At 37.6% G+C, this 27,030-nt stretch overlaps 2 protein-coding genes and 1 long non-coding RNA gene across 4 annotated transcripts; 2 read left to right on the top strand and 1 right to left on the bottom strand.

Moving 5' to 3' along the window:
• Positions 1–719: 719 nt before the first annotated feature.
• LOC148698970 (protein SUPPRESSOR OF npr1-1, CONSTITUTIVE 1-like) lies at positions 720–11,005 on the top strand. 2 transcript variants are annotated; one of them, XM_088692553.1, is made up of 7 exons: positions 720–1,000; positions 1,130–1,608; positions 1,741–2,854; positions 2,994–3,326; positions 3,415–6,961; positions 7,100–7,961; positions 10,806–11,005. In XM_088692553.1, exons 1-5 carry the CDS (start codon positions 974–976, stop codon positions 5,773–5,775), a joined length of 4,314 nt encoding a protein of 1,437 aa, XP_088548679.1. In that variant the 5' UTR covers positions 720–973; the 3' UTR covers positions 5,776–6,961; positions 7,100–7,961; positions 10,806–11,005. The 2 variants fall into 2 exon arrangements, with proteins under 2 accessions (XP_088548679.1, XP_088548683.1); XM_088692557.1 differs by lacking the exon at positions 10,806–11,005 and having other exon boundaries at positions 7,100–7,217; positions 7,313–7,957.
• Positions 8,738–10,380, bottom strand: LOC148698971 (uncharacterized). The gene is made up of 2 exons (XR_015961623.1): positions 9,970–10,380; positions 8,738–9,549 (listed from the first exon to the last, which is right to left on the bottom strand). It is a non-coding gene; the product is annotated as an uncharacterized LOC148698971 (long non-coding RNA).
• Positions 11,006–18,194: 7,189 nt separating the features above from the next.
• LOC137720129 (TMV resistance protein N) lies at positions 18,195–26,292 on the top strand. The gene is given in 8 exon segments (XM_088688149.1): positions 18,195–19,110; positions 19,197–20,286; positions 20,399–20,764; positions 20,847–23,099; positions 23,446–23,578; positions 24,791–24,990; positions 25,088–25,341; positions 25,343–26,292. Coding segments are annotated over 8 exon segments (5,211 nt in total). The 5' UTR covers positions 18,195–18,631; the 3' UTR covers positions 25,779–26,292.
• The last annotated feature ends 738 nt before the right edge of the window (positions 26,293–27,030 follow it).

Here is a 27,030-nt window from a genome sequence, read left to right as displayed (position 1 = left end):
ATTATTGCAGGGGCCTCTTTCTCTTAATAAAAATAAATTTTTTAACAAACGATGTTATCAGCGTTAAGATGCATGGTGAGGTTAACCTCACAATGAGCTAGTAATAATGTGGTTCAAATTCACCTTTAACGAGAATTGAAACTAAGAATTACACTCGGAGGCAATGATACCAGTACATACACAAACCCGTGAAAACACAAAAGTAAACCCAATTAAGCGAGCTTTCATTGTTGCAGGGGCCTCTTTCCCTTAATAAAAATATTTTATTTTAACAAACGATATTATTAGCGCTAATATGAATGGTGAGGTTAGCCTCACAATGGGTTAGTAATAATGTGGTTCAAATTCACCTGTAGCCAGAATTGAAACTAAGAATTATAAGTAAAAAGAAATACCAGATTGTAATATTAAGTTGCAACAGTAAAGATAAATTATTATTATTTCTTAACTAAATGTTAAGAAAGTTAAAAAATTAAATTAAATTTATAAACTAAATGATATATTATTAATTAAAAATATTACATTAATCGACATTTAATGAATAATCTAATCATCTACAACTATAACTACAACATAATTTATAATTTTAACTTAAAAATTTAGTATTCTTTAACATTACTTTTTTTTTTTCTTGGTTTTGCTCAAGTGGACATTCCATTAATATTTCATTAAAACAAAAGAAAAAAAATAAAAATAAAAAACACAAGGGAAACGAAACAAGGCCCGAAAACAGAGATTAGGCCCGAACAGAAGCAAAAAGCTCAAAGAAGAACAAAATCCTAGCAGCAGAGAAACTGTTAGTCGTCGTCCCCATCGCCGCGCTGGTGAGCCAATCGGATGAACGGCCGCTGGGATCCAGAAGAAGATAAGGGCAACAGAAAAAACTCCAAACACAGCACCTCCACCAGATGCACGAGATAAACCAAAAGACAGCCCAAGAAGTGCAGGACACGAATCCAACGTCGCCGCACTGATGAGCCAAACAGAATCATATCTTTGGGTACAATTTTTCCAGCCGATCGTTTAACTCCCAACTCCAAAATCTGACGCTCAATCGGTCATTTCAGCTTTTACGTTGCATTAGGCGAGTCGGTAGCTGACCATCTGCTCTGGATATCGTCCCTGTCAGATGTCAATGGCTGCTTCTTCCTCTTCCTCATGGAAATACGACGTATTCCTGAATTTCAGAGGCGAAGACACTCGCAAGATCTTCGTCGGCCATCTCTACAGTGCTCTGCGACGGAAAGCAATCAACACCTTCATCGACGCCGAAGAGCTCAGAAAAGGCAACGACCTTTCGGAACTCCTTGCGGCTATCGAGTCGTCGAGGCTTTCGATCGTGGTTTTCTCCCAGGACTACGCTTCTTCGACGTGGTGCTTGAAAGAACTGGTCAAAATCCTGGAGTGCATGGATGCAAAGAAGCAGATAGTGGTGCCGATTTTCTACCAAGTTGATCCATCTGAAGTTCGTAAGCTCAAGAGAAGTTTTGCAGAAGTTTTTCCTCAAAACGAAGGTGAATCGAGCGTCGAAATGAAAGAGGTGGAGAGCTGGAGGTCCGCGCTAACCAGAGCTGCCAATTTATCCGGCTGGGATTCGCGAAAATACGAGTAATTACTGTTCGATTATATTCTTAATTACTTTTGAATTGGGATTTTTAAAGCATCTAGTTTAATTGGGTGTCACTGTATAATGTATATTTTCTTAGCAAAATTGGCAATGCTGTTTTTCTTATTACATAGGGATGATGCCAAGCTTATTGAGGAAATTGTGGATGATATATTTGAGAGATTGATCGAAATCTCGTCAAGCAAAGATAATGGATTGATTGGAATGGATTCTCATATGCGTAAAATGCATTTATTGTTATATGCTGATCCTCCTGGGTTGCATAAGGATGATGTTCGTATTGTCGGAATATGGGGTATGGGTGGTCTAGGCAAAACAACTATCGCTAGAGCTATTTATGATGAAATCGCTTGTCAATTTGAAGCTTGTTGCTTTCTTGACAATGTAAAGGAGGGTTTCAAGAATCATGGCAAACTACATATGCAGACACAACTTCTATCAAGTATCTCTAATAACAAGGTGGTGAGTTCGGACATTTCGAGTAAAGGTTTTGAGGTGATGTTAAAGAGCCTAGGTCAGAGAAAAGTTCTTATTGTTGTTGATGATGTGAACAAATTAGACCAAATTGAAGCTTTACTAGGAAAGCAACATTCCTTTGGTGGTGGTAGTAGAATCATTATAACAACGAGAGATTTGCAATTACTAAGTGGAGCTAATGCGATCTATAAGCCTGAGATTTTCAGTGATTCCGAAGCTCTGGAGCTCTTTAGGAAGCACGCCTTCAGAACAAACCAACCCACCTTAAATTATGATCAGCTGATTCAGCTCTCAAGGCGTGTCTTACACTACGCTCAAGGTCTGCCTTTAGCACTCAAAGTCTTGGGAGCTTTTCTTCATAACAAAACTGTACGCCAGTGGGAAGATGTGTTAGAAAAAATAAGGAAAATCCCACAAAGGGGAATTAATGATGTGCTTAAAACAAGCTTCGATGGACTCGATGAAACAGAGAAGGACATCCTTCTAGATATTGCATGTTTCCTTAAAGGAATGAAAAAAGACTATGCAACTGCAATTCTGGACAGTTGTGGTTTCTATCCTCATACTGGAATAGGAGTTCTAATCGATCAAGCTCTCATATCTGTCTCGAAGGAGGGGCAACTGGAGATGCATGATTTACTAGAGGAAATGTGTCGGGAAATCGTTCGCCAAGAATCTATCAAAGAGCCTGGGAGAAGAAGTAGGTTGTGGAGTTATGAAGATGTTCATCATGTGCTGACTCAAAATACAGTGAGATATCTTTTTCTTATGCAATGTTTCATAGAAAGCCGGCCAAAATCTATTTTATAGCAAACATGCATTGTTTATAATATTCAATAAGGTTCTTGGTGTTTTCCTTCACTTTAATTTACATTGTTGGTTTATCCAGGCTACAGAAGCAGTTGAAGGCATAATCCTGGATTCAGCAATCTTTAAAGAGGGATGCTCAAATACTGAAGCTTTTGTTAGTATGACAAAACTAAGACTGCTCATGATCCGTGATGGTGCTTATACTTGCACCAAGTACTTTGACCATCGAGCTCCACATGATTGCTTCATACAGCACTGGATTGCGGACTTAAAGTTCCAATCTTCTCAGTTGACGTGTCTCCTCTGGCGTTATTGCCCCCTAAAGTCTTGGCCATCCAACTTTCAGTTCAAGAATCTTGTAAACCTTGACATGAGCTATAGTTGCATCGAACAACTTTGGAAAGGAGCCGAGGTACGATTTTTCATTTACGTAAATATATTTATTTTCAATGTTGAGGTTCTGAGATGTGTTGTGCATGTTTTCTTTAACTTTTTAACAGCCTCTGGAAAAGTTGAAATTCATCAACTTAAGTTATTGTAAATACCTTAAGAAAACCCCCGACTTCACAAAGGCTACAAGTCTCGAGGAACTAAATCTCAAAGGTTGTAAAGGGTTTTATGAGGTTGACCCATCCATTTCAGCTCTGAAAAACCTTGTTATATTGAATCTAGGAGACTGTCGAGAACTCAAGAGCCTGCCGAGCATCAGTCATATGGGATCTCTTCAAACCCTTAATCTTTCTGGTTGCTCAAACTTTGAGAAGTTTCCAGATATTTCGGATGTTATGGAGAAGCTATCAGAGCTTTATTTAGATGGGACTGCGATTAAAGAACTGCCTTCATCAATGAATAAACTCACGGGCCTTACTTTTTTGGACCTAACTGGGTGTCAAGAACTCAAGAGCCTGCCGAGCAGCATTTGTATGGGATCTCTTCAAACCCTTAGTCTTTATGGTTGCTCAAACTTTGAGAAGTTTCCAGAAATTTCAGATGTTATGGAGAAGCTATCAGAGCTTTATGTAGGTGGGACTGCGATTAAAGAACTGCCTTCGTCAATTAATAAACTCACGGGCCTTACTGTTTTGTCCCTATATGGGTGTCGAGAACTCAAGAGCCTGCCAAGCAGCATTCATATGGGATCTCTTCAAACCCTTAATTTTTCTGGTTGCTCAAACTTGGAGAAGTTTCCAGATATTTCGGATGTTATGGAGAGGCTATCAAAGCTTTATTTAGATGGGACTGCAATTAAAGAATTGCCTTCGTCAATTAATAAACTCACGGGCCTTACTGTTTTGGACCTACGAGGTTGTCGAGAACTCAAGAGCTTGCCGAGCAGCATTCATATGGGATCTCTTCAAACCCTTGATCTTTCTGGTTGCTCAAACTTGGAGAAGTTTCCAGATATTTTGGATGTTATGGAGAAGCTATCAGAGCTTGATTTAAGTAGGGCTGCAATTGAAGAACTGCCTTCGTCAATTAATAAACTCACGGGCCTTACTGTTTTGGACCTACGAGGTTGTCGAGAACTCAAGAGCCTGCCGAGCAGCATTCATATGGGATCTCTTCAAACCCTTAATTTTTCTGGTTGCTCAAACTTGGAGAAGTTTCCAGATATTTCGGATGTTATGGAGAGGCTATCAGAGCTTTTTTTAGATGGGACTGCAATTAAAGAACTGCCTTCGACAATTAATAAACTCACGGGCCTTACTATTTTGGACCTACGAGGCTGTCGAGAACTCAAGAGCTTGCCGAGCAGCATTCATATGGGATCTCTTCAAACCCTTAATCTTTCTGGTTGCTCAAACTTGGAGAAGTTTCCAGATATTTCGGATGTTATGGAGAAGCTATCAGGGCTTTATTTATATGGGACTGCAATTAAAGAACTGCCTTCGTCAATTAATAAACTCACGGGCCTTACTGTTTTGGACCTACAAGGCTGTCGAGAACTCAAGAGCCTGCCGAGCAGCAATCATATGGGATCTCTTCAAACCCTTGATCTTTCTGGTTGCTCAAACTTTGAGAAGTTTCCAGATATTTCAGATGTTATGGAGAAGCTATCAAAGCTTTATTTAGATGGGACTGCAATTAAAGAACTACCTTCGTCAATTAATAAACTCACGGGCCTTACTGTTTTGGACCTACGAGGCTGTCGAGAACTCAAGAGCTTGCCGAGCAGCATTCATATGGGATCTCTTCAAACCCTTAATCTTTCTGGTTGCTCAAACTTGGAGAAGTTTCCAGATATTTCGGATGTTATGGAGAAGCTATCAGGGCTTTATTTAAATGGGACTGCAATTAAAGAACTGCCTTCGTCAATTAATAAACTCACGGGCCTTACTGTTTTGGACCTACGAGGCTGTCGAGAACTCAAGAGCCTGCCGAGCAGCATTCATATGGGATCTCTTCAAACCCTTAATCTTTCTGATTGCTCAAACTTTGAGAAGTTTCCAGATATTTCAGATGTTATGGAGAAGCTATCAAAGCTTTATTTAGATGGGACTGCAATTAAAGAACTACCTTCGTCAATTAATAAACTCACGGGCCTTACTGTTTTGGACCTACGAGGCTGTCGAGAACTCAAGAGCCTGCCGAGCAGCATTCTTATGGGATCTCTTCAAACCCTTAATCTTTCTGGTTGCTCAAACTTTGAGAAGTTTCCAGATATTTCAGATGGTATGGAGAAGCTATCATGGCTTTATTTAGATGGGACTGCAATTAAAGAACTGCCTTCGTCAATTAATAAACTCACGGGCCTTACTGTTTTGGACCTACGAGGCTGTCGAGAACTCAAGAGCCTGCCGAGCAGCATTCATATGAGATCTCTTCAAACCCTTAAATCTTTCTGGTTGTTCAAACCTTGAGATGTTTCCAGAGATTTCAGAAGTTATGGAGGAGTTGTCAAAGCTTTATTTAGATGGGACTGCAATTAAAGAACTGCCTTCGTCAATTAATAAACTCACGGGTCTTACTCTCTTGGACCTAAGAGGCTGTCGAGAACTCAAGAGCCTGCCGAGCAGCATTCAGATGGGATCTCTTCGAACCCTTGATCTTTCTCATTGCTCAAACTTTGAGAAGTTTCCAGATATTTCAGATGTTATGGAGAATCTATCAGAGTTATATTTACAATGGACTGCCATTAAAGAACTGCCTTCGTCAATTAATAAACTCACGGGCCTTACTCTCTTGGACCTAAGACACTGTCGAGAACTCAAGAGCCTGCCGAGCAGCATTCATATGGGATCTCTTCAAACCCTTAATCTTTCTGGTTGCTCAAACTTTAAGAAGTTTCCAGAGATTTCAGATGCTATGGAGAATCTATCAGAGTTATATTTAGATGGGACTGCCATTAAAGAACTGCCTTCGTCAATTAATTAACTCACGAGCCTTACTGTTTTGAACCTATCTAGGTGTCAAGAACTCAAGAGCCTGCCTAGCAGCATTCATATGGGATCTCTTCAAACCCTTAATCTTTCTGGTTGCTCAAACCTTGAGAAGTTTCCAGAGATTTCAGATGCTATGGAGAATCTATCAAAGTTATATTTAGATGGGACTGCAATTAAAGAACTGCCTTTGTCAATTAGTAAACTCATGGGCCTTACTGTTTAGGGAATCTTCTTCTAGGGCTTGTTACGTTGAACCTAAGAGATTGCAAAAAACTCAAGTCTCCCAAGCAGCATTTGTGATCTCAAGTCCCTTCACTATCTTAGTCTTTCTGGTTGCCCAAAGTTTGAGGTGTTGGAATTATTGGGTATTGCTCATTTATCATTATTGAATACATTATAACTCTGTAGAAACAATTTTGAGAGCTTGCCTGCGGAAATGAATTGGCTTCATTGGTTAACAAGTCTCAAATTGGAAGGTTGCAAGGGACTGAAATCAATACCAGAGATTTCATCAACTATAAGGTTCATAGATGCCCATGATTGCACAGCTTTGGAATCTGTTTCAAGACCGAGCAAGTTTTTTCCCAAGAATCTTTACCTGACATTTTCAAACTGCTTCCAGCTGGTGCAAAATCTATTTGAAGATATTGTGGAAGCTCATCAGGTCTCTGTCTCTGTCTCTCTGTCTCTCTGTTTCTCTCTCTCTCTCTCTCTCTCTCTCTCTCTCTCTCTCTCTCTCTAGGTGCGAAAGTACGAAACATATCTAATGCAAGTCCAGTTTACCTTTGTTTTCATTCTGCAGGGTAATCTGCAACCTCTTTCCATGTTTATGTATCTTTCTGGAAGTAAACTTTCAGATTGGTTCAGCCATCAGTGTAGCAGATCTTCCGTAACTGTGCATCTACCACCAGTCTCGGATCGTAAGATTTTAGGATTTGCTTTGTGCGGTGTTACTAAGTTCAAGTTGCACATTATACATCTGATCTATCTGCTCTGTGTTTTTGTACCTTCAAAGGAGAGCATGGGGAGCATGGTTTCTGCTTTGATTTGCTTGATTTGAGCATCACAAGGGGCAGGTTACTTGAGTCAGATTATGTGATTCTGGGGTACCAGTTCAGCAGCATCGCATCAGAAGGAGTGGAGTTCGTCTCTTTTATGCCAATTGTGAGGAGGTGCATAATCTCTTTTAAGCCAATTGTGAGAGGAAGCTAATTGTAAGCCATGTGGTCCCTTTTATCCCAAATTTGAGGTGGTGCGTTATTGAAGCATGATACAGCCGGATCAATTCCACTTTCAAGAACAACACTATCATCATGAGAATTCTGAAGCCGAACTTCGTGCTTTTGGCAAATCACTGGTAAGAGCTACTCATTCTGAGAGGAACCGTGAGAGGTGTTACTATAACGAGGGTGATCAAAATGGAAGTGATACCTCTGACGCAGAGGATTTGTATTCTAAAAGATTGGTACTGCCTGATGGGGCAAAGGAAAACTGAAGAGAATAATCCCTGTGTGTTGGATTTGATGGATCAGTCCTGTTGGGTCTCGACCCTTTCTACGCGGACCTAAACCCAGACTGTTGTGGCTCTTTAGTTGGCATATGCGGTCACATGCTAGGTCCTTTTAGTGCTCGTATATAAAGCCTCGCATTGGAAAGGAGCTGAGGTACGATTTTTCATTTACGTAAATTTATTATTTTCAATGTTTAGGTTCTGAGTTGTGCATGTTTTCTTGGACTTTTTAACAGCCTCTGGAAAAGTTGAAATTCATCAATTTAAGTCATTGTCAATACCTTATGAAAACCCCCGACTTCACAAAGGCTACAAGTCTTGAGGAACTAATTTGAAATCAAGTGAAGGGATCAAATTTGTTTTAGACAGCTGCAAAACTCTTTCTTTTGAAATGTGTCCCTACCTTTTATGCCACAAAATATAAGAAACTTCAGATTCACGCATCCTTTTAGTATTAACATTCATAACAGGTAAGGATGTTTGATCAACAATGCATTCCAATTTCCATAATTCATCATGCATAATTGCTGATCCCAATAATGAATGCAATCTGTTTTTTCTAAAAAATTTGATGTTGTCATCATTCACAAGAAAAGCAAAACCTTGTTTGACTAATTTTGATGCTGAAAGTAAGTTTCTCCTCATAGCTGGAACATAAAGCACATCATTTAATTTCAGTATAAAACCCGATTTTAGTTTAAGTCTTATGACCCCAACGGCCTCTACATTCACTTTTGTCCCTTCACCTACAAAAACATTGTAAGAATCTTTACTTGGTTGTTTTTGTTTTTGAAAACCATGCAATGTATCTATAATGTGCACAGATGATCCAGTGTCAAACCACCGGGAATCTATAGGGATTTCAATCAGATTAGACTCCACACAAACATAGACATCAGTTCTACCTTTACTTTTCAGCCAGTCCTTAAATTGTTCACAATCTTTTCTATAATGACCCTTGAGTTTGCAATGATGACACTTGATTTTAGAGACATCCTTAATTTTGACATTAAGATTGTTAGATTTAAAGGCTTTAGTATTTTTAGCAGACTTGCCAAAAGACTTAGAGGCCTTACCAGAAGCAATAATGGTCTCATTGTTCCTAGCTTGCACAAAATTGATAGCTTCAACCTCCTTGCCTTTTTCCTGTTTCTGACGAGTCTCCTCTTGAACACACTGGGCTATCAACTCATCAACAGTTCATGTTTTGTCCTGAGTATTGTAGGACACCTTTAACTGGCTGTACTCTGTAGGAAGTGCCTTTAGAATCATGAAGACTAGCTGTTTTTCCCCAATGTTGACATCCATAGAGTTGAGTTTCTCTGCAGCATCAGTCATCTTCATGATGTGGTCCCTAATGGAAGCATTCCTGTCAATCTTGTAGGTTGTTAGCATAGACATATACCGACTAATTTTCGCCTTCTCGGATTCTTTGAACTTATTTTCAATGGCCTTGAGGTAGTCATTTGCAAGATCTTGTTTCTTAATTCCCCCTCTCACAATATCTGTCATTCCACTTTCAAGGATAGAAAGAGCAATTTTGTTGGCTCTTGTCCACCTTTCATGCTCATTTTTCTCAGACTTAGTACTCTTATCTGTCAATTTTGGTGGTTGAGGCATGTCAAGTACAATGTCAATTTCATTCAGAGTCAACAGCTACCCTATTTCTCTTCTCCACTTCTTGTAATTGCTTCCTCCAGTGTGGATAGGAATACTAGCCAGATTTAGAGTCTTCAGAGAAACTGTAGATGAACAATAATGAAATCACAAAAACTTAAAGTTCCTGATTTCAATCTACTTTCACTGAATGTTTCAATGTAGAGTCAATTTAGTCATATATATAGTCCCTTCATGATATATGAAAAGCATACATAGATTAAATAACTCAACATCGATCATTAACTCATCATATTATCAAGATAGTCACCATACCATATCTGACATGAATCCAAGAAAACAATAGTCGTCAGTCAACATTTGATCAGAACAGATGAAGGGGAAATTTAAGAAGTCACAAAAAGGGAAACAAGTGAATCTTAAATAACAAAACGTCATATTCATCACCATGTGATTTATCAGAAAATTTTAAAAAGTTGAAGAAGAGAATTTCTGATGTGATTCACCCAGCTAACAAAATATGCTAAATTTTAATCAGAGATTACCTTTGTAGAATATGATAGTCAGCGGAAGCATAAATATAGTGTTATTGAATCACTTGTCGTCAAGAAATAAGGGAATTAGAGAAAGAATTCTCCAGGTCGAAGTCATTCAGTACCAGAAAGTGTAAAGAACACCATACTGATGCAACGGTCAAAAACGAGAATCCTTTTTGATGTTTCTCTCTCCTTGTTCTAACGGTCAAAAGTTTAAAATATCTAATTAAGAGAAAACGACGTCGTTTTTTTTTTTTTTTTTCTCCTATCTTTCACCGTCTCCTTTGTTCGTTAGGTCAACGTAGTTAACAATTGTTAATTAACAAAACAAATTCGTTGAATTCAATTGCAAGAACCACAAGGCTCTGATACCACATGTTAATCTAAACTCAAAATACTAGGAATTGTTCTAGCAATCAAACCACAACAAGTCTGTTGAAATCAAGAACGAGAAGAACATGACTAGCCTGTAGATGAGGAAGATGATGTAGAAACCATCCTGACACAAAAACTTCTCCTCTCTTGCAAGATCTCGATGCTCAATCAAACAATAGGTATTTGATTCCCAATAGAGTCAGTATCTTGTGATCGCAGCAGCCCATGTTATTTATACTGCGAAAAACAACTTGATCGCCCTATTACAATCCTATAAGGAATACTAAACCATAATCCTTATCCAAGCATGAGTCTTAATCCAAGTAAGTTGATGAGTCTCAATTCTATAAAATAGAACAACTCCAATTACGCATAGACTTCTTCATATTAATTCAAAACACTTTAATGATCATTACAAGTCTTACAAGAATCAAACTCATACTCTAACATCGGCTTCATCGTTTTGACAGATCTCAAATTGGAAGGTTGCAAGAGAATGAAATCAATAACAGAGCTTTCATCAAGCATAAATTTCATAGACGCCCATGATTGCACAGCTTTGGAAACTGTTTCAGGACCAAATCTTCTTTACAGTAATCTTTACTTCACATTTTCAAACTGCTTCCAGCTGGTGCAAAATCTATTTGAAGAAATTGTAGAAGCTCATCAGGTCTCTCTCTCTCTCTCTCTCTCTCTCTCTCTCTCTCTCTCCACGTGCGAAAGTACGAATCATATCTAATACAAGTTCAGTCTACTTTGTTTTCGTTCTGTAGGGTTATCTGCAAACTCTTTCCTTTTTTATGTACCTTCCTGGAAGTAAACTTTCAGATTGGTTCAGTCATCAGTGTAGTGGATCTTCAGTAACTGTGCATCTACCACCGGTGTCGGATCATAAGATTTTGGGATTTGCTGTATGCGGTTTTACTAAGTTCAAGTACGCGCATTATGTGTCTGATCTATCTGCCCTGTGTTTTTGTACCTCCAAAGGAGAGCACGGCGAGCTCAGTTTCAGATTTGATTTGCTTGATTGGAGTCACAAGTGACAAGTTACTTGAGTCAGATCACATGTTCATGGGATATCTTCCATTGAAAATAGGAGTGCAGCTAAGTGAGCGCTATAAAGCCTCGCATTGTGCAATTTGGATGAGAGGGTGGGAACCGAAGCAGCTGCACCAGTGTGACGGAAAGAGGAGCCGAAACCCGATAGAAGAGAGAAATAATTGGGATCTGCTGCATTAAGGTTTTGTAAGAGTGAATCCAATTAGAGATTGTTGTAGTTGCAGAGAGACAAATATTTTGTTTCTAATTTGTTTTTTCCCTCTTCTATTTGTGTTTGTATTTGGGTGTATTTTGGGTTTGAGTTTGAGAGCTTTCTTTGTAATCTCGTTTTGTTTATTAGTGGAACTTCCTCGCTGTCCTCAAACTGGATGTAGGTTTACGCCGAACCAGTATAAATCTTTATGTCATTTTGAATTGTTTGTTTTGTCATATTTCTCCGTGTTAGTTTATTGGTTTCAAACTAGCGCTTCCGCACAACACCCTGAACCCTAGTGAAGGTGGAGAGGAGCTTGTTGTATTTGGAAGTGCCAATTCAGATAATTTGAGTCATCCAATTTGACATTGACAGAGGTGGAGAGGAGCTTCTTGTAATGTTAATTCAACATTAGAACAAGAGAAATAGCTCCATGTGCTGAAATTGAAGAATTCAGTTGCAAACAACACATTTATGTTGCTCATCAGAACAAGATTAATTAGAATAATTAAGTTTTTAATTGCCCAATTATTCCGTCCCATACGAATTTAGAATATGGAGGACGTGTTTCTGCATTGTTTTCAAATGCCCTAAGCACTTTGTAGAGCTGTAGTAACTTTGCAACCACAAGACATCAATACCAACTACCAAGTACCCTTAATTACTCTTCCAGATGTCTCATATACTCTTCGTGTTGACATGAACGAGAGATTTTTTAGCGTGTTTGGCACACGGCTCAATACATCAAGTTTTATAATATAATTTGTTGAAAACTTCAAAATTTTTTTAATGAATTGTATCATGACTCTTGATGTTCGAGTAGTGTACCGGCCACACGAAAAAATTTCTCAACATGAACACAACCCAAAGGCACCACTGTTAATTACTCATAAGAATACAAAGGTTACATGAAAATAAAAGGTTAGACTTCTCATTTTATGTTCAACTTAAATGAATTGCACACAAGTTATTTTATTATGCAATTATGTAAAGCGTGCTAAAGTGTGCGTCACTTATAGATTAGGTGGGTTGGATGGAGACACAAACTCTTATTAACCATGTTAAATGGGTCAACACGATTATGCCCGACTCAAACAAATTTATTTTTTGTCTTTTCCAAGTTGGATTGTTGAATCTGTCTAAAATTGTTATCTCTACTCTTTCTCGGCACTTTCTACCTAAATTCGAGCAAAAACAATGAAAGGTACGTCCGAACAAAAATACAATAAAAGGTACATAATTCAATAACTTTCATATTTTTAATAGAAAAACACGCATGCAAGTAGCTTTTATTATAGTGGAAGAGAAAAGTGTTGCTCTTACACTACGGAGTAGATTCAAACTTTGTTGGCTCTTTAGAGTCATTTTATGAAGAAGGCTAAAGGTTCAAAAGCTAAAAAATGGTTTGATTTGTTCAAAAATCTATCTCCAACCGATGGTTGGACTATAACCTATTAAGCCCACTAGACCACTTTTTGGCTAAATGAGCATCAAGATGACCAAATATAGCCTTTTTTGGGACCCTATCTTCTCACTTGAAATAATTGATTCAAATTCAACGGCTAATTTGAAAACGTCAAACGGTAGTTTAGTTAAATTAACAAATAAATTTAAAGTATAAACTTAAAACTAATAAATTATTGAGCGGGCTATGTTTAGCCTTGGAGATTGTAGATGAGTATGATCTGATACCATTTATTTAAAAATAATATTTTACAAGGCTATAATTCTAAAAGTAGCTATGACCATTTTTAATTAGATATAATCTAATTTAACATATAATCTAACAAATCTATCATTTAAAAAAAATAAACAAAATAAAAAAACGCGCATTATTCTCATCATCGACTCATTGACTTTCTTAGGCTACATTTTTTCTCCTGCAATGGGTTTTTATTTCGGAGGGTTGGTGTGGAAGGATAAGAGTGCACAGGGTGAGAAGCCCTATTGTTGCAGTGTCGCTGCCACCACTCAAACCCAAACCCTATTTGGACGAGAGGTTGAGAACCGAAGCAGCTGCACTAGTGTGGCGGAAAGAGGAGCCGAAACCCAATAGAAGAGAGAAATAATTGGGAGCTGCTGCATTTAAGGTTTTGTAAGAGTGAAACCAATTAGAGATTGTTGTAGTTGCAGAGAGACAAATATTTTGTATCTATTCGTTTTTTCCCTCTTCTTTTTGTGAGTGTATTTGGGTGTATTTTGGGTTTGAGTTTGACATCATTCTTTGTAATCTTGTTTTGGTTATCACTGGAACTTCCTCACTGTTCTCGAACTGGATGTAGGCTTACACAGAATCAGTATAAATCTGTGTCATTTTGAATTGGTTGTTTTGTCATATATTTCCGTATTATTTTATTGGTTTCAAATTAGCGCTTCCGCATAACTCTGAACCCCAGTGAAAGTGGAGAGAAGCTTGTTGTATTTGGAAGTGCCAATTCAGATAATTTGAGTCATCTAATTTGACATTGACAGAGGTTGAGAGGAGCTTGTTGTAATGTTAATTCAACTCGATGTGCTGAAATTGAAGAATTCAGTTGCAAGCAAATTTATGTTGCCCATCAGAAGTAAATAGAATAATTAAGTTTTTAATTGCCCAATTCCGTTCCCATATGAATTTAGAATAGGGTTTTTTTTATTAGCACCCACATTATGTTGAATACACCACATTTTAAAATTTAATATTTAATAAGTTATATACCTTAATGTGAATGACAATTTCGACCTCATAAAGTTTTAAAAATAAAATTAAAAAAACTCTAAATACACCCAAAATCACTTTTAACATGTATATCCGAAGATTAATTATCTTCTTCAAGTCTCAAAACCACTATTACCTTCCTCCGTTAGATGTAACAATTTACCGTGTTAAATTGCTGTCTCAAGTTTGGCAATGAGACATGCTAGCTTATTCGTCAAAAACCTGTAACTTTGTCACAAGAATCATATATAATAAAAAATAAAAAAAATCGTTTTTATTAGACTTGTACAAATAGCATACAATTGTCAATTTACAGATTTTTAAGATTAGTTTGACTTACTTTCTGTCAGACCCTTTAAATACCTCGGAATGTTTCATACAACAACAATCTTTTATATATGCTTTATTCCCTTATTTTATTAGTGGTTTTAATAAATAAAAAAATTGGGTAAACATGGTTTCACAGTAATTAATTTCTAATGGTAGGGGAGGAAACTAATATTAATGTTTTATTTCTTCTGATGTGGTTAGAATTTTGTAAAGCAATGGAGGGAAGTAGCAAATTTTAAAAGGTTTAGACAATCTCATGCGAAATATTATAGTAGTTTTCTGTAGATTTTTGCCGAAATTTTTCATGGTTTTTTCATTATCAAAGAGTAAGCTAGCTTTTGGAAAAGTATGAAGCAATTCAAAAATAGAATTCATGAAGTTAATGCAGGATCATTATGTTCTGCATTTCTAGATCCCTTTTTGTTACAAAGTGATGGATTGTAAAATATTTTTTTCTGTTAATGGTGGATTCTCAAATCTATATGCTTATTTTTTTAAAGCAACGAGAAATAACATAGAAACCACCTATTCGAAGAAACAAGTAAGATTTTTGGTTGATATTATGTATTTGCACTTAAGATGCGAAGAGTGTGGGGTGTATGTAGAAAATGTGAGGTTTATGTAGAGAATTTACGGTGTATGTTGAAAGTTGGGGTGTGAGGTATTGTGAGAAAGTATGTGGGGTGTATTAAGATACATTTTAATTAAAAAAACAAATGTGAGGTATATTAAGTATGTGAGGTACATTCAACTATATATGGGATGTTAGTATAACAAACCTTTAGAATATGGAGGATGTGTTTCAAACAGCCACAAGACAAAAATACCAAGTACCCTTAATTACTCTTCTAGATGTCTTAGATTCATGTTGACACGAACGGGAGATTTTTTTAGTTTGATAGCACACGGCTCGGTACATCAAATTTAATAATATAATTGGTTGAAAGCTTTAAAAAAAAATTCTAACAAATTATATTATGATTCTTAATGTACCAAGCAGTGTGCCGGACACACGAAAAAATTTCTCGACATGAACACAACCCAAATGCGTCACTATTAGTTACTCATAAGAATACAAAGTTTACATGAAAGAAACAAATTAAACTTATCATTTCACGTTTAACTTAAATGATTTGCACACGAATTATCTAATTACGCGATTATGTAGCATGCTAAAGTGCATATCACTTTCGCATTAGGTGGGTTTGATGGAAACACAAACGTTAATTAACCTTGTTAAATGGGTCAACACGACTGTGCCCAACTCAAACAAATTTATTTTTTGTCTTTTTCAAGTCGGATTGTCGAATCTGTCTAAAATTGTTACCTCTACTCTTTCTTGGCACTTTCTACCCAAATTCAAACAAAAACAATGAAGCTACATCCGGACAAAAACACAATAAACGGTACATCGTCCAACAACTTTCATATTTTTAATAGAAAAATACGCATGCAAGTGGCTTTTTATTTCATTGGAAGAAGAGGAATGTTATCTTTACACCACAGCGTAGATTGAATTTTATCGATTTTTTAATTTAACATCTAATTTAATAAAATATATCATTTAACAATAAAAAAAAATAAAAAAAATGCATTATTCTAATTCTTTTTTTCCCTCTTCTATTTGTGCGTGTAATTGGGTGTATTTTGGGTTTGAGTGTCACAGCATTCTTTGTAATCTCGTTTTGTTTATTAGTGAAACTTCCTCACTCTTCTTAAACTAGACGTAGGCTTATGCCCAACTAGTATAAATCTTTGTGTTATTTTGAATTGTTTGTTTTGTTATATTTTTCCGTATTAGTTTATTAATTTCAAATTATCAATTCCGCACAACACTCTGAACCCTTGTGAAGGTGGAGAGGAGCTTCTTGTATTTGGAAGTTCCAATTCAGATAATTTGAGTCATCCAATTTGACATCGACAGAGATGGAGAGGAGCTTCTCGTAATGTTAATTCAACATTAGAACAAGAGAAATAGCTCGATGTGCTGAAATTGAAGAATTCAGTTGCAAACAACACATTTATGTTGCCCATCCGAACAAGATAAATTTGAATAATTAAGTTTTTAATTGCCCAATTCCGTCCCATATGAATTTAGAATATGGAGGACGTGTTTGTCTTCAAATTTTCTAAGCACTTTGTAGAGCTGTAGGAACTTTGCAGCCACAAGACATAAATACCAAGTACCCTTAATTACTCATCCAGATGTCTCAAGGTTCGTGTTGACATGAATGAGAGATCTTTCAGTGTGTGTTGGGCACACGGCTCGTTACATCACGTTTAATAATATAATTGGTTGAAAACTTGAAAAGAAAAATTCTGACGAATTATATCATGATTCTTGGTTTACCAAGTAGTGTGCCAGTCACACTATAAACCTTCTCGACATGAACACAACCCAAATGTGTCACTATTAGTTACTCATAAGAATACAAACTTTACATGAAAGAAAAAGGTTAAACTTGTCATTTCACGTTCAACTTAAATGACTTGCACACAAGTTACCTAGTTATGTAATTGTGTCAGCATGCTAAAATGTACGTCACTTTCGAATTAGGTGGGTTGGATGGAAGCACAAACTCTTATTAACCATGTTAAATGGGTCAACACGATTATGCCCGACTCAAACAAATTTATATTTTGTCTTTTTCTAGTTTGATTGTTGAATCTGTCTAAAGTTGTTGCCTCTACTCTTTCTTGGCACTTTCTACCCAAATTCGAACAAAAACAATGAAAGCTACATCCGAACAAAAATACAATAAAAGGTACATCATCCAACAACTTTCATATTTTTTAATAAGAAAAACACATATTATCCTCATCATACATATGAAAGATTTCAAAGTAATACCGTTACTAACGTGACAGTAGATTAGAATCCAAACGATGCTATTAGATATGACACAATGTGAGAAACTGACACTTAACTAGGAATATTTCCAATCACTCTAACTCACTTGTGATCTGAATAGGGAGATCGGAAGATATTTTCGGTTTGCAAAGAAGTTGTTGGGTATGCAGGTGTAGATTCAACATAGTTGAACTATATCGCCTAGTGTAGAATATCATTTTTTTTTTTTTTGTTTAGTTACACTAGGTGCATTTGCCTTTTTATTTCAATAAAATTTCACCTTGCACAATCGAGGTTTCTTTAACAAAAAGGAAAAGTGTAGATTAGTATAGAATATCATTTGTCGTAAATTAATTTCAATGTGTGTTTATAGAATTACATTTTGTTTTTGTTGGGATAGTGCTAGGAAACCACCTATTAAAAAGAAACTCATTTTCGTTGACTCATTGACTTCTAGACCATTTTACAATTTTCTTCTTTTAAATTTTATAGAATTAATTTTTTTTGGATAATGTTAAGAAAATTAAAATTTTAAATTAAATTTACAAACTAAATAATATATCATCAATTAAAAACATCATTAAATAATCTAATCATCTACAAATACAAAATTTAATTTACAAATTTAATTTTTTTAACATTTCCTTTTTTTTTTTTCTTGGTTTTGGTCAAGTGAACATTCCATTAATATTTCTTTAAAACAAAAAAACAAAAAAACACAAGAGAAACGAAACAAAGGCCCGAAAAACGGAGAGTATGCCCAAACAGAAACAAAGCTCAAAGAAGAACAAAACCTAGCAGCAGAGAAACTGTTGAAGTCGTCGTCCCCATCGCCGCACCGGTGAGCCAAACGGATGAACAGACGCAGGGATCCAGAAGAAGATAAGGTCAAGCAAAAAAACTCCCAACACAGCACCTCCAACAGATGCAAGAGATAAACAAAGACAGCCCAAAAAGTGCAGGACACGAATGCTCGATCATCCTCCACGAACCCAACATCGCCGCACCGGTGAGCCAAACAGAATCATATCTTTGGGTACAATTTTTCCAGCCGATCGTTTAACTCCCAACTCCAAAAGCTGACGCTCAATCGGGCATTGCAGCTTTTACATTTCATTAGGCGAGTCGGTAGCTGCCCATCTGCTGTGGATACTGTCCCTGTCAGATGTCAATGGCTGCTTCTTCGTCTTCCTCATGGAAATACGACGTCTTCCTGAATTTCAGAGGCGAAGACACTCGCAAGATCTTTGTCGGCCATCTCTACGGAGCTCTGGGTCGGAAGGCAATCAACACCTTCATCGACGCCGAAAAGCTCAGAAAAGGCGACGACCTTTTGGAACTACTTTCAGCTATCGAAGAATCGAGGCTTTCGATTGTGGTTTTCTCCCAGAACTACGCTTCTTCGACTTGGTGCTTGAAAGAACTGGTCAAAATCCTGGCGTGCATGGATACAAAGAAGCAGATAGTGGTGCCGATCTTCTACCAAGTTGATCCATCCGAAGTTCGTAAGCTCAAGAGAAGTTTTGCAGATGCTTTTGCTCAACATGAACGCGAATCGAGCGCCGAAATGGAAGAGGTGAAGAGCTGGAGGTCCGCACTAACCAGAGCCACCAATTTATCCGGATGGGATTCGCGAAAATACGAGTAATTACTGTTCAATTATATTCTTAATTGAATTGGGATTTTTAGAGCATCTAGTTTAATTCGGTTCTGTTTTTCATATTACACAGGGATGATGCCAAGCTTATTGAGGAAATTGTGGATGACGTATTTGAGAGATTGAACCAAGTCTCGTCAAGCAAAGATAATGGCTTGGTTGGAATGGATTACCACATAGATCAAGTGAATTCACTATTACGTCCTGGGGTGAATGATGTTTTCACCGTTGGAATATGGGGTATGGGAGGTATAGGCAAAACCACCATCGCTCGCGCTGTTTATGATGAAATCGCTTGTCAATTTGAAGCTTGCTGCTTTCTCGAAAATGTCAAGGAAGGCTTCTCGAAGAATGGTGCAGTACATACGCAGGAAGTGTTTCTTTGTAGAATCTTGAATGGAAAGGTGCAGAGTTTAGGCATGTTGGATCGAGGTTCCAGAGTGATAATGGAAAGGCTACAAAGGAAAAAAGTTTTCATTGTTCTTGATGACGTTGATGAATTATCCCAAATCGAATCCTTACTTGGAAAGCAGCATTCATTTGGCGATGGAAGTCGGGTCATTATAACAACTAGAGATAAACAATTATTAAGTGGAGCTGGTGCTGTATATATGCCCGAGAACTTAAGTGAGCCAGAAGCTCTTAAACTCTTCAACCAGTATGCCTTCAGAACAAAGCAACCCACCAGAGTTTATGATCAGCTCTCAAGGGGTGTCGTACAATATGCTCAAGGTCTGCCTTTAGCACTCAAAGTGTTGGGAGCTTTTCTTCATAACAAAACTGTGTGCGAGTGGGAAGATGTGTTGGAAAAAATAAGGAAAATCCCGCAAAAGGGAATTCATGATGTGCTTAAAACAAGCTTTGATGGGCTAGATGAAACAGAGAAGAACATCTTTCTAGATATTGCATGTTTCTTGAAAGGAATGAATATAGACTCTGCAAAAAAAAGTCTGGACAGTTGTGGCTTCTATCCCCATACTGGAATAAGAGTTCTAATCGATCGAGCTCTCATATCTGTCTCAGAGTGGGGGACACTGGATATGCATGATTTACTAGAGGAAATGGGTCGGGAAATCGTTCGCCAAGAATCTATCAAAGAGCCTGGGAGAAGAAGTAGGTTGTGGAGTTATGAAGATGTTCGTCATGTGCTGACTCAAAAAACAGTGAGATATCTTTGACCAAAATCTATTTTATAGCAAACATGCATTGTTTATAATATTCACTAAGGTTGTCAGTGTTTTCCTTCACTTTAAATTACATTGTTGGTTTATCCAGGCTGCAGAAGCAGTTGAAACCATAATCCTGGATTCGGCAATCTTGAAAGAGGGATGCTCAAATATTGAAGCTTTTGTTAGTATGACAAAACTAAGACTGCTCATGATCCGTGATGACGCTGATACTTACACCAAGCGCTTTGACAGATATCTTCTTGCAGTCAACGATTCATTGGGCCTTCAAACTCCAAGTGTTAGCTTCATAGAGCACTGGATTGCGGACTTAAAGTTCCAATCTTCTCAGTTGAGGTGTCTGCTCTGGCGTTATTGCCCCCTAAAATCTTGGCCATCCAACTTTCAGTTCGAGAATCTTGTAAACCTTGACATGAGCTATAGTTGCATCGAACAACTTTGGAAAGGAGCTGAGGTACGATTTTTCATTTACGTAAATTTATTATTTTCAATGTTTAGGTTCTGAGTTGTCCATGTTTTCTTGGACTTTTTAACAGCCTCTGGAAAAGTTGAAATTCATCAATTTGAGTCATTGTGAAGACCTTAAGAAAACCCCTGACTTCACAAGGGCTACAAGTCTTGAGGAACTGAGTTTCGAAGGTTGTACAAGGTTATGTGAGGTGGACCCATCCATTTCTGCTTTGAAAAACCTTGCTATATTGAATCTAAGTTGGTGCAAAGATCTTAAGATTCTTCCGAGCATCACTGGTATGAAGTCTCTTAATCTTTCTGGTTGCTCAAACTTTGAGAAGTTTCCAGATATTTCAGATGCTATGGAGAATCTGTCAGAGTTATATTTAGATGGGACTGCGATTAAAGAACTGCCTTCGTCAATTAATAAACTCACGGGCCTTACTGTTTTGGACCTACGAGGCTGTCGACAACTCAAGCGCTTGCCGAGCAGCATTCATATGGGATCTCTTCAAACCCTTAATCTTTCTGGTTGCTCAAACTTGGAGAAGTTTCCAGATATTTCGGATGTTATGGGGAGGCTATCAGAGCTTTATTTAGATGGGATTGCAATTAAAGAACTGCCTTCGTCAATTAATAAACTCACGGGCCTTACTGTTTTGGACCTACGAGGCTGTCGACAACTCAAGCGCTTGCTGAGCAGCATTCATATGGGATCTCTTCAAACCCTTAATCTTTCTGGTTGCTCAAACTTGGAGAAGTTTCCAGATATTTCGGATGTTATGGAGAAGCTATCAGGGCTTTATTTAGATGGGACTGCAATTAAAGAACTGCCTTCGTCAATTAATAAACTCACGGGCCTTACTGTTTTGGACCTACGAGGCTGTCGAGAACTCAAGAGCCTGCCGAGCAGCATTCATATGAGATATCTTCAAATCCTTGATCTTTCTGGTTGCTCAAACCTTGAGATGTTTCCAGAGATTTCAGAAGTTATGGAGGAGTTGTCAATGCTTTGTTTAGATGGGACTGCAATTAAAGAACTGCCTTCGTCAATTAATAAACTCACAGGCCTTTCTTTTTTGGACCTACAAGGTTGTCAAGAACTCAAGAGCCTGCCGAGCAGCATTCATATGAGATCTCTTCAAACCCTTAATCTTTCTAGTTGCTCAAACCTTGAGATGTTTCCAGAGATTTCAGAAGTTATGGAGGAGTTGTCAAAGCTTTATTTAGATGGGACTGCAATTAAAGAACTGCCTTCGTCAATTAATAAACTCACGGGTCTTCCAATTTTGGACCTAAGAGGCTGTCGAGAATTCAAGAACCTGCCGAGCAGCATTCAGATGGGATCTCTTCGAACCCTTGATCTTTCTCATTGCTCAAACTTTGAGAAGTTTCCAGATATTTCAGATGTTATGGAGAAGCTATCAAATCTTTATCTAGATGGGACTGCAATTAAAGAACTGCCTTCGTCAATTAATAAACTCACGGGCCTTACTGTTTTGAACCTATCTGAGTGTCAAGAACTCAAGAGCCTGCCGAGCAGCATTCATATGGGATCTCTTCAAACCCTTGATCTTTCTGGTTGCTCAAACTTTGAGAAGTTTCCAGAGATTTCAGATGCTATGGAGAAGCTATCAAATCTTTATCTAGATGGGACTGCAATTAAAGAACTGCCTTCGTCAATTAATAAACTCACGGGCCTTACTGTTTTGGACCTATCTGAGTGTCAAGAACTCAAGAGCCTGCCGAGCTGCATTCATATGGGATCTCTTCAAACCCTTAATCTTTCTGGTTGCTCAAACTTTGAGAAGTTTCCAGATATTTCAGATGTTATGGAGAAGCTATCATGGCTTTATTTAGATGGGACTGCCATTAAAGAACTGCCTTCGTCAATTAATAAACTCAGGGGCCTTACTGTTTTGGACCTAATAGGCTGTCAAGAACTCAAGAGCCTGCCGAGCAGCATTCATATGGGATCTCTTCAAACCCTTAATCTTTCTGGTTGCTCAAACTTTGAGAAGTTTCCAAAGATTTCAGATGCTATGGAGAATCTGTCAGAGTTATATTTAGATGGGACTGCCATTAAAGAACTGCCTTCGTCAATTAATAAACTCACGGGCCTTACTGTTTTGAACCTATCTAGGTGTCAAGAACTCAAGAGTCTGCCTAGTAGCATTCATATGGGATCTCTTCAAACCCTTAATCTTTCTGGTTGCTCAAACCTTGAGAAGTTTCCAGAGATTTCAGATGCAATGGAGAATCTATCAAAGTTATATTTAGATGGGACTGCAATTAAAGAACTGCCTTTGTCAATTAGCAAACTCATGGGCCTTACTGTTTAGGGAATCTTCTTCTAGGGCTTGTTACGTTGAACCTAAGAGATTGCAAAAAACTCAAGTCTCCCAAGCAGCATTTGTGATCTCAAGTCCCTTCACTATCTTAGTCTTTCTGGTTGCCCAAAGTTTGAGGTGTTAGAATTCTGTAGAAACAATTTTGAGAGCTTGCCTGCAGAAATGAATTGGCTTCATTGGTTAACAAGTCTCAAATTCGAAGGTTGCAAGGGACTGAAATCAATACCAGAGATTTCATCAACTATAAGGTTCATAGATGCCCATAATTGCACAGCTTTGGAATCTGTTTCAAGACCGAGCAAGTTTTTACCCAAGAATCTTTACTTGACATTTTCAAACTGCTTCCAGCTGGTGCAAAATCTATTTGAAGATATTGTGGAAGCTCATCAGGTCTCTGTCTCTCTCTGTCTCTCTCTGTCTCTCTGTAGGTGCGAAAGTCCAGTTTACCTTTGTTTTTATTCTGCAGGGTAATCTGCAACCTCTTTCCTTGTTTATGTAGAGTCAATTTAGTCATATATATAGTCCCTTCATGATATATGAAAAGCATACATAGATTAAATAACTCAACATCGATCATTAACTCATCATATTATCAAGATAGTCACCATACCGTATCCGACATGAATCCAAGAAGACAATAGTCATCAGTCAACAGTTGATCACAACAGATGAAGGGGAAATTTAAGAAGTCACAAAAAGGGAAACAAGTGAATCTTAAATAACAAAACGTCTTATTCATCACCATGTGATTTATCAGAAAATTTTAAAAAATTCAAGAAGAGAATTTCTGATGTGAATCACCCAGATAACAAAATGCTAAATTTTAATCAGAGATTACCTTTGTAGAATATGATAGTCAGCGGAAGCATAAATATAGTGTTATTGAATCACTTGTCGTCAAGAAATAAAGGAATTAGAGAAAGAATTCTCCAGGTCGAAGTCATTCAGTACCAGAAAGTGTAAAGAACACCATACTGATGCAACGGTCAAAAACGAAAATCCTTTTTGATGTTTCTCTCTCCTTGTTCTAACGGTCAAAAGTTTAAAATATCTAATTAAGAGAAAACGACGTAGTTTTTTTTTTTTTTTAAGTTTTCTCCTATCTTTCACCGTCTCCTTTGTTCTTAAGATCAACGTAGTTAACAATTGTTAATTAACAAAACAAATTCGTTGAATTCAATTGCAAGAACCACAAGGCTCTGATACCACATGTTAAACTAAACTCAAAATACTAGGAATTGTTCTAGCAATCAAACCACAACAAGTCTGTTTAAATCAAGAACGAGAAGAACATGACTAACCTGTAGATGAGGAAGATGATGTAGAAACCATCCTGACACAGAAACTTCTCCTCTCTTGCAAGATCTCGATGCTCAATCAAACAATAGGTATTTGATTCTCAATAGAGTCAGTATCTTGTGAGAGCAGCAGCCCATGTTATTTATACTGCGAAAAACAACTTGATTGCCCTATTACAATCCTATAAGGAATACTAAACCATAATTCTTATCCAAGCATGAGTCTTAATCCAAGTAAGTTGATGAGTCTCAATTCTATAAAATAGAACAACTCCAATTATGCATAGACTTCTTCATATTAATTCAAAACACTTTAATGATCATTACAAGCCTTACAAGAATCACACTCACACTTTAACATCGGCATCATCGTTTTGACAGATCTCAAATTGGAAGGTTGCAAGAGAATGAAATCAATAACAGAGCTTTCATCAAGCATAAATTTCATCGACGCCCATGATTGCACAGCTTTGGAAACTGTTTCAGGACCAAAGCTTCTTTACAGTAATCTTTACTTCACATTTTCAAACTGCTTCCAGCTGGTGCAAAATCTATTTGAAGAAATTGCTGAAGCTCATCAGGTCTCTCTCTCTCTCTCTCTCTCTCTCTCTCTCTCCACGTGCGAAAGTATGAAACATATCTAATACAAGTTCAGTCTACTTTGTTTTCGTTCTGTAGGGTTATCTGCAAACTCTTTCCTTGTTTATGTACCTTCCTGGAAGTAAACTTTCAGATTGGTTCAGTCATCAGTGTAGTGGATCTTCAGTAACTGTGCATCTACCACCGGTGTCGGATCATAAGATTTTGGGATTTGCTGTATGCGGTTTTACTAAGTTCAAGTACGCGCATTATGTGTCTGATCTATCTGCCCTGTGTTTTTGTACCTCCAAAGGAGAGCACGGCGAGCTCAGTTTCAGATTTGATTTGCTTGATTGGAGTCACAAGTGACAGGTTACTTGAGTCAGATCACATGTTCATGGGATATCTTCCATTGAAAATAGGAGTGCAGTTAAGTGAGCGCTATACCACGGTGGCCACATTTAGAGTTGAACTAAAAGATGGAGTCCAATCACGTGATTCTTGGGCACCAGTGCAGCAGCATCGCATCAGAAGGTGTGGAGTTCGTCTCTTTTATGCCAATCATGAGGAGGTGCATAACAAAAGCATGACACAGCCCGACTTTCGTCATGAAAATTCTGGAGCGGAACTTCGTGCTTTACGCAGATCACTGGTAAGAGTTGCTCATTCTAAGAGGAACCGTGAGGGGTGTTGCTATAATGAGGCTGAACAAAGTGGGGGTGAAACCCCTGATGAAGAGGATTTACATTCTAAAAGATTGGTACTTCCTGATGGGGCAAAGGAAAACTGAAGAGAATAACTCCTGTGTGTTGGATTTGATGGCTTAGTTCTGTTGGGTCTCGACCCTTTCTTACGCGGACCTAAAACCAAACTGTTGTGGCTCTTTAGTTGGCATATGCGGATCACATGCTAGGTCTTTTTAGTGCTCGTATATAAAGCCTCACATTGTGCAATTTGGATGAGAGGGTGGGAACCGAAGCAGCTGCACCAGTGTGACGGAAAGAGGCGCCGAAACCCAATAGAAGAGAGAAATAATTGGGAGCTGCTGCATTTAAGGTTTTGTAAGAGTGAATCCAATTAGAGATTGTTGTAGTTGCAGAGAGAAATATTTTGTTTCTAATTCGTTTTTTCTCCCTTCTATTTGTGTTTGTATTTGGGTGTATTTTGGGTTCGAGTTTGAGAGCTTTCTTTGTAATCTCGTTTTGTTTATTAGTAGAACTTCCTCTTTGTCCCCAAACTGGATTTAGGTTTACGCCGAACCAGTATAAATCTTTGTGTCATTTTGAATTGTTTGTTTTGTCATATTTTTCCGTATTAGTTTATTGGTTTCAAATTAGCGTTTCCGCACAACACTTTGAATCCTAATGAAGGTGGAGAGGAGCTTGTTGTATTTGGAAGTGCCAATTCAGATAATTTGAGTCATCCAATTTGACATTGACAGAGGTGGAGAGGAGCTTCTTGTAATGTTAATTCAACATTAGAACAAGAGAAACATCTCCATGTGCTGAAATTGAAGAATTCAGTTGCAAACAACACATTTATGTTGCTCATCAGAACAAGATTAATTAGATTAATTAAGTTTTTAATCTCCCAGTTCCGTCCCATATGAATTTTGAATATGGAGGACGTGTTTCTGCGTTGTTTTCAAATGTCCTACGCACTTTGTAGAGCTGGAGTAACTTTGCAGTCACAAGACATAAATACAAAGTACCCTTAATTACTCTTCCAAATGTCTGGTTCGTGCATGAACGAGAGATTTTTCAGAGTGATGGTCATACGGTTCGGTAGACCAAGTTTAATAATATAATTGGTTGAAAACTTGGAAAAAAAAAAAATTCTAACAAATTGTATTATCATTCTTGTGTACCAAGTAGTGTGCCGGCCACACGAAAAAACTTCTCGACATGAACACAACCCAAAGGCATCACTATTAGTTACTCATAAGAATACAAAGTTTACGTGACAGGAAAAGATGAAATTTATCATTTCACATTCAACTTAAATGACTTGCACACAAATCATCTAGTTACGTAATTGTGTAA

The sequence above is a fragment of the Pyrus communis genome, chromosome 1, assembly GCF_041283825.1.
Source record: "Pyrus communis isolate YQ-2024b chromosome 1, ASM4128382v1, whole genome shotgun sequence".
NCBI classification, from domain to species: Eukaryota; Viridiplantae; Streptophyta; class Magnoliopsida; order Rosales; family Rosaceae; genus Pyrus; species Pyrus communis.
The sequence above is the reverse complement of the archived record's forward strand: the minus strand, read 5'-3'. Positions and strand labels throughout refer to the sequence as shown.

Bases quoted from the DNA above. Each gene is read 5' to 3' on its own strand.
- LOC148698970 (XM_088692553.1), top strand. From the start codon at position 974: ATGAGCCAAACAGAATCATATCTTTGG. The intron at 2,855-2,993 runs GTGAGATATCTT...TGGTTTATCCAG, and splicing joins ATGTGCTGACTCAAAATACA to GCTACAGAAGCAGTTGAAGG. The intron at 3,327-3,414 runs GTACGATTTTTC...ACTTTTTAACAG, and splicing joins AACTTTGGAAAGGAGCCGAG to CCTCTGGAAAAGTTGAAATT.